Source organism: Ipomoea triloba, chromosome 12, assembly GCF_003576645.1.
Source record: "Ipomoea triloba cultivar NCNSP0323 chromosome 12, ASM357664v1".
NCBI classification, from domain to species: domain Eukaryota; kingdom Viridiplantae; phylum Streptophyta; class Magnoliopsida; order Solanales; family Convolvulaceae; genus Ipomoea; species Ipomoea triloba.
In genome coordinates this window covers 4938185-4946227 of record NC_044927.1, presented here as the reverse complement: position 1 = coordinate 4946227, position 8043 = coordinate 4938185, and the positions used below count along the sequence as shown (strand labels likewise).

The following is an 8043-nucleotide window of genomic DNA, read 5'->3' as shown; positions in this document are numbered from 1 at the left end:
GTACCTGTATTTGACACATTCTGTGCTTGTAATTGACACTTTCTGTACCTGTAGCTATCATATTATGTGTCACCAATTATTCTGTATTTGTAGTTGTAGTTGACATATTTTGTACATGTAGTTGGCACTTTCTACACCTGTAACTATCATATTGTGTGTCAGCCATTATCAAGTTATTTATTTTTATAGGTTCGGAGTATAGCTGGGCGGACAGGTGGTAAATTACGATTTGATTAGCATATGGCGTGAGTGGTGCATTACGATTTCGCTTGTCCGGTCCAATTCTTTACCCTTGTTCAAGGTGAATATTTCAATATAATATAAGATAGTTTTCAAGATTAGATCAATGTTAGGTTGTTAAACCTCGGCTTACAGAACATACATATTTGAAACACTGCATGCTTTGAATCTACGCAATGGATGAACAGCTACATGCCTACATGAGTCGCCGTATCGGAAATTATTATGAATATTGATTTTGTTATTTGGTTGGAGTTTGAAAATTAAAATGGTAGAAAATAATGAGTATAATAAAGATTAAAATACTCCTACACAATGATAATGATAATACAAATAAGGGAAACTCTATTTGCATCACCCTAATAGTATTTAATTTACTTTTTAAAAATTGTAAGTGTTACTTATATTGAACAATTAAGAGGAAAGTACAAATTGACTTATCTATCCGTTGTGCAACAATCTTATGTTGATTTGACTATAGTTGATCCAACTTCTTTGAGTACTCTATGTACAAAGGTATATAAAATTGTTTGCAATAATCTTAAACAAAATCTTGTGATGCATATGCCCCGTGGTATTGTGGGTAACGTTGATTATGACTTACATTTTGATTCTTGAGAAGTTGGAGATCATACGTTTCTTAAATGTGGAGACTTTGGATATTTCATGTATTCAATTCTTTATAAGGTAATAAGTTCTTTACTATTATTTGTTCATAGTATTTTTAATTTCATTATCATAACTATTATATTAGTAATATATTTGATTGGTAGTATTTTTGAATAGGGGTCTTTATAACGAATTTGGTTTGACATCAAAGACCACATATGACTTCCTAGATCCAATTGGATTCAACAAAAAATGATGACTAGAGATGATCAGATAAGATATATAAATGTCACCATGCCATAAGGAAAGAAAGTGAGAAACAATGCTATATGACCCCATATGTTTTCAAGTAAGTTTTAATTGTTTTAAATAAAATAACTTATATATAATATACTTCTATTATATATTATATTTACTTACAACTAATAAATTATTTATTTGTAGTGGGCATGAGATGTTGATGGCAACTTGTCATGTTTTATATGAAATTTATTGGTTTGGTTCCACTGGAAACGAACTACGTGAAGGCATTAAAGATATAGTTGAAATGTATGAAAACTTATAAGAAATTAATAGTTATTATTAATAAAGTACGATGTCATAACGTATTTATGTATACTTTATCTCGTATATTTATAGGTATGTGAAGACAACAAGTATATGTTGATGGGAAAGAAACCAAATCGTCTACCAAAATGGATTATATGTTTGTTAACTATTTCATACATTTGTAAAACTACATATATTTTATAATTTTTTAATAAATAAATTATTAATTTTATTTTAATTCAAATGTAGTGTGCCAAACAAGTTGAAAGTACCAAATGCAAATTTTATGTGACAAAATACATATTTGAAATTCTTTCCAAAGAAGCATACAAAGGAATGGATAAGACAAGTAATTGAATAAAATACATTTCTTATTCAAACTATAAAAATACTAGCTTACTAATTATTTATTAATTCTCAACTTTGCAGATCGTGGATAGAGTTGATAGATTGAGCTACAATCAACCTGAGATTAATAAAGTAAGAGACGTATAGTATGAGCCAAGTTCTTCATTGATGAATTGGTTAATACATTAATTGATTAATACGTGAAGTAATATAATTGATATTGATAATTTTGGATTTAAATTGTATTATTAATTAGTATCAATTGTGAGATTTATTACTTTTATATTAATTGTGACATTATAAATATTAAATTGTACGGGTTTTGGATGTGGTTGTGATAAGATATATTTTAGCAGGTTATGGATGTCCTTTTTAATAAATAAATTAAAAAAATTACGACGTCGGTTTTTATTTAACCGACGTTATGTTGTATGTTTACTGTACAATGTCTAGTTGAATAATGTCTATTTTTTAACCAATGTTAAATGATCCAAATAACCAACATTAAATGTCATTTCTGTACTAGTGACATTTTCTTTGGAAAAAGTTTTCAATGGACGAAATGGAGAAAAACTCTATTTTTCTCAAATTTTAGAAAAACATTTTCCATCTAACCAAACGTGCTCTGAAAGGGATATGTATGTATAGTAGTGTAAACACACCTTCATTTTTGAGAAGATACCCACTTAAAATGATATTTTAACCTAACCAAATAAAAAATAAGCCTCTCATGTCCCACAAAATACACACTTAAAATGATATTTTATATTGTTTTAACTTTTTTCAACATCAAGTTCCAGTGCCAGGCCACAGACATATACACAATTTTTGAAAAACATACAATTCACGAATGGCGGGCGCATCACGTGATTTTCATTTCTGGACAGCACACCTCACTTAGCTTGTTAATAATGGAGGCGTACGTCTGCAGCCATGCATGTTTTCTTCATCATGCGGCGGGACGACATGCAACAGTTTAACAGCCAAATGCAGGATATCAGATGTACTCTATAATCTATATATAACAGACAGCCGCGGCCATTATATTGCCATGCACAACTACACAACTACGCCTCAAACTTTAAGAAAGGTTTAATTAATTTGCCTTCAATTCGGATCCCTCAATGGAAGAAAAACATCACGGCGTCACCTACGACATCGTTATCTTGGGAGCCTCTGGGTTTACCGGCAAATACGTTGTACGGGAGGCTCTCAAGTTCCTCAATGTACCTGAATCTCCATTCAACTCCCTCGCTTTAGTAGGCCGATCCCCATCCAAAGTAGCCAAAGCTCTCCAATGGGCCTCCCATCCCAACCCACCGCCACAAATCCCCATCCTCACCGCCGACACCACCGACCCCATCTCCCTTCGCCGCGTCGCCTCCCAGGCAAAGATCATTCTCAACTGCGTTGGCCCTTTCCATCTCTACGGCCAGCCTGTCGTGGCGGCTTGTATTGATGTCGGCTGCGATTACCTAGATATCACCGGAGAAATGGAGTTTGTAGAGAGAATGGAAGCTTCTTACCATCACAGGGCTGCGAAGAAGGGTTCTCTGGTCATTTGTGGCTGTGGTTACGATTCGGTACCTGCTGTATTAGGCATGATGTTCAATTCAAGGCAGTGGGTTTCACCCGCTGCTCCTAATCGTGTGGAGGCCTACCTAAGTATGGAATCCGACAAAAGGGTCGTGCTCAACCTAGGAAGCTACGAGACTTTGGTTCTTGCGATGGCTAACAAGGACAAATCGCAGGAGTTGCGACATTGTACACCTCAAAGACCTCAGCCCATGGTATCATATTTTTTTTTTCTCTTGGTAGTATTTGTGTTACTACACACACACATACACACATATACTCATAATCAAATGAGCCCACCCCTTTCTATGAGTCCGTGTGACAGATCTGTACCATTAGATCAATAACTTAGATTTCCCTAACTATATATGCATCGCAAATTATGCAAGTGAAGTGCACAATTGCACAGTTACGGTGCACAATTGCATAGTTAGCGAAATTTAATCCATTGATCTCAAGTATTTTAATGGTCTCTGTGAGGGACTCATGAGAATACTCACTAGTGCAATTGTCTATACATATATTGAAAGCCCAAGTAAGCTGATTCAATTCTACTATTATATTAACGTCAGATTCCTGGTCAGCCTCCCAAGGGATCTATTGTGGAACACCAAAAAGAGATTGGGCATTGGGGTGTGGTGTTCCCATCATCATTGGATAAAATTGCAGTTGAGAGAATGGTGTCATGTTTAACTGAAAACCCTGAGGGTATACCGGGCGTCAATGAAAGTGCTCAGCAAATTAAAAAGAGGGAGGCATTCTGGTCTACTGTGAAACCCGTTCACTTTGGTATGAATATGGCATCAAAATCAGTGTTGGGTGTAGTTCGTTTCATAACACTAGCGTTATTGGTATGGGTCTTTAGTAGATTTTCTATAGGGAGGTGGCTGCTCATGAAGTTTCCTGCTGCGTTTAGCCTTGGGTTTTTCAGGAAAAATGGTCCAACTGAAGAGGAGGTGGCAAGTGCTTCTTTCAAACTGTGGTTTGTTGGGCGTGGATATAGTGATGCTGCTCTCGTATCAAAAGAAGGGAAGAAACCCGATATGGAAATTATTACAAGAGTAACGGGACCTGAGATTGGCTAATCCGCAACTCCCATCATTCTAATTCAATGTGCTCTAGTCTTGTTGAGCCAGCGTCATGAGTTACCTAAAGGGGGAGTTTTTCTTCCTGGGATTATATTTGGCCCAACTGATCTTCAACAACGACTCCAACAAAATGGAATATCTTTTGAGTTCATTTCGAAGAAAAAGCTCTCCAACAAAATTTAGTCTTACTATGTATAAGTTCATTTTTCATTTGTTATTATTGTATTTTTGTGTGAGTTGTATGGTTATATTCCTCTCCTTAAATTTCCAAAGACATATAATTTGGGAGTTCTAATATGTATACTTTCAAATTCTATTCTCTCATCACTTTTATTTCGTGATGTGACAAATAAGAGTGAATTATATTCATCATGTGAGTTCCTAAAAAGTGTGAATAGAAATTGAGAGTAAAGTCTACATAATATTTTTCATAATTTGTATATTTGGTAAAGTACTTTTATTTTGTTCAATAAACATAAATAAGTTTGCAGGTTGTCAAAATACACTTACTATTTAAAATTCTCTTATGCGCGATGGTTTTGGTGCAATAGCCTATACACGTTTACTGGCGAATGGTAGCGATAAGACTATGATTATATATGTCTTACCATTCTATTGGTGCCAAGACCTTCTATGTCCCATTTTATTTATCATACTTACTATTCACTAGTCAAATCAATTCTTTTTTCTTTGTTAATTTTTTTTGATATTTTTACTTATTTTTAAATTTAATTTTTTTGTGTTTAATAGTACTTTTAATTTAGTTTTAAATATATAAACTTTGTATAATAATACTAAACTTAATATTATGAAAAATTATATTAAAAATAATTTCAGTCAAGCTTCGTTAACCGAACCAGACACATAAAATGGGATGGGATGGAGGTAGTATTATTTAACCAATTACCGTACCAGTTTGTTGACGTGTCGAAGCCTCAGGTTCTTTCATAACATTTTCGAACAGGACTTCTACATTTGAATTGAAATCAAAGGATAAAGTTGTAGTATTTTCATTACTTTGATGGATAGGGCTCTGCCAAATATCTGCAGAATCAAATTGAATGTGTAACCCATATTACTGTCAACTTTATTACCCTTGTATAAATTACTATCTCTACTTAATTAATTGCATTAATAACCATACTTGATGTTAGCCTGGCAGTTGGGTTTATGTTATTAGTGAAGTACTTTGGTAAAACACTGTTGCTAGCACTCACGCACAGTTGCAATATTTAAAAGCACATAATGCGTTATTTTAAAATACATGTACACAAAAGTATTGTATTTGCAATGTAATATGTGAGTTTAAATATTGAACTTTCAGTGTATAAGTTTAATGAAATTTATTGATACAATTACTGCGGCTTTAGAAGTAACTAACATTTAGTCACATCACTCAATGTTAGTGCACTTGGTGTTGTAACTGTTTGTTTCGTAGCTCTTGAGTTGTGGTGCTTCACAAGGTGTCTTGTTTAATTGTTATTTACATTTCCCTTTCGATTTATGAACTGAAAACACTTTTAAACAACGCTTGTGATATTTTTGTCCAAAAATTATATAATACAACTCTTATAGCATGATGTATAAAAATATTTAACAGAAAAAATGGGCATAAACCAGGGATATAACCTAGATTGAGATTTACGGGCTATTATATTTTCAGATGTTATATTATAAATGTGTTATATCTTGAAAAGACTGAGAGGTGGCTAGGAATTGAAAAAGCAATATAATTTTCAAGTGAGTTAATTTCAGCAATGGTCCTTCGACTATGTTGATTTTCTAAAATTAGTTTCCGACTTTTAATTTGGACAATTTAAGTCCCTTGACTTTCAAATTCTTTTTAATTTTGGTCCTTTTGTCAAATTTTTGGTTAAGTTGAGATCAAATGAAGGGGTAAAATTGTTCGTTCACCTGTAAAATTATAGGTAAAATTCGTATTTCTTCTGTCCTATACGGACAATTTTACCCATTCATTTGACATCAACTTAATTAACTAAAATTTGACGAAAGGACCAACATTAGAAAGAATTTGAAAGTCAATAGACCTATATTGTCCATATTAAAATCTGAGACTAATTTTAAAAAATCAACATAGTTGGAGTACCATTGGTGAAATTAATTCTTTTCAAGCCCAAAGCCATATATATGGAGTTAATTACCAATTTGGTCCCTCGACTATTGAGATTTCACCACTTTGGTCCTCGACAATTTTTCTTGCCCAATTAAGTCCCCGACTTTGAAAAAATTAACCAATTTGGTCCTCCGTTTATTTTGGTGTTAAATAACCGTTAAATCAGGACCAAATTGGTGAAATCTCAATAGTCAAGGGACCATTTCGGTAATTAATTTTGACTGAAATGGTCCCTTGACTATAGTGAAATTACCAATTTGGTCCTGATTTAACGGATATCAAATGGTAAAATAAACGGAGGACCAAATTGGTTAATTTTTTCAAAGTCAATGACTTAATTGGGCAAGAAAAATTGTCGAGAACCAAAGTGGTGAAATCCCAATAGTCGAGGACCAAATCGGTAATTAACTCCATATATATGTTTAGCTTAGTCAAGTGTCCGGACTTGAGAGTTGAGAGTGATGCGTTTCATGGCGGCTAATAATTAAGCTGGGCGGACAGGTGGTAAATTACGATTTGATTAGCATATGGCGTACGTGAGTGGTGCATTACCATTTCGCTTGTCCAACCCAATTCTTTGCCTTGTTCAAGGTGAACAGTACATTTCAATATAATAGAAGATCAGATGGGTCACACTTGTGTGAAACCGTCTCACGGATCCTTATTCGTGAGACAGATCGGGTCGGGTCAAAGCACCATGCAAATGTCATACTTATATGTGCAAATTTCACACTTATATGCTCAAATATAACACTAATCAAAAATACAATTTTTGTTACTTATAAGAGAAAAAGTAATACATTTTTCATAATAAGTAATGTTGACAAGTATCTCTCACTTATAAGGGAAAATATAATACTTTTGAGGAAAAATGTAATACTTTTAAATCAAAATGTAAAAGTATTGTATTTTCCTTTAAAAGTATTACATTTACCCTAATAAGTAACAAAAATTTTATTTTTTGATTAGTATTACATTTGAGCATATAAGTATGTCATTTGTGCACATAAGTGTTACATTTGCATCTTGACCCGACCCGACCCGTCTCATGGTGAGACGGTCTCACACAAGTTTTTACCATATATAATTTTCAAGATTAGATCAATGTTGTTATTAGGCCTCGGCTTACAGAGACAGATACATTTGAACAGTACTGCATGCATGCTTTGAATTGCAATGGATGAACAGCTACATGAGTCGCCATGTCATCTTCACCGCAACATGTGGCGTTAACCGTTCACATGGTTCAAGGTCACGACAGAGACTTTAAACTATTGAATTCAAACTTTCTCTAATATCCTGTTTGGTTTGCTGAAAAATATCGAAAGAAAAAATGGCATTCAAATTCTATAGAAAACAAATTATTATTTCATTGTTTGATTGGTGGAAAAGAAATTACTGAAAATGGAAAAACTATCAATTATGACCCATTTTTTGTTGTTTGATTAGTGGAAAAGAAATTACTGAGAATATGAATTCTATTTGGTTGGATTTTGAATG

General features: G+C 33.5%; 1 protein-coding gene across 1 annotated transcript; it reads left to right on the top strand.

The window, feature by feature from the left end:
* Window positions 1–2800: 2800 nt before the first annotated feature.
* LOC116000312 (probable mitochondrial saccharopine dehydrogenase-like oxidoreductase At5g39410) lies at window positions 2801–4540 on the top strand. The gene is made up of 2 exons (XM_031240383.1): window positions 2801–3536; window positions 3894–4540. The coding sequence occupies exons 1-2, from the start codon at window positions 2871–2873 to the stop codon at window positions 4404–4406; spliced, it is 1179 nt and encodes a 392-aa protein (XP_031096243.1). The 5' UTR covers window positions 2801–2870; the 3' UTR covers window positions 4407–4540.
* The last annotated feature ends 3503 nt before the right edge of the window (window positions 4541–8043 follow it).

Coding starts and splice junctions, on each gene's coding strand:
- LOC116000312 (XM_031240383.1), top strand. CDS start 2,871: ATGGAAGAAAAACATCACGGCGTCACCTACGACATCGTTATCTTGGGA. Junction 3,537..3,893: donor CTCAAAGACCTCAGCCCATG/GTATCATATTTT, acceptor TATTAACGTCAG/ATTCCTGGTCAGCCTCCCAA.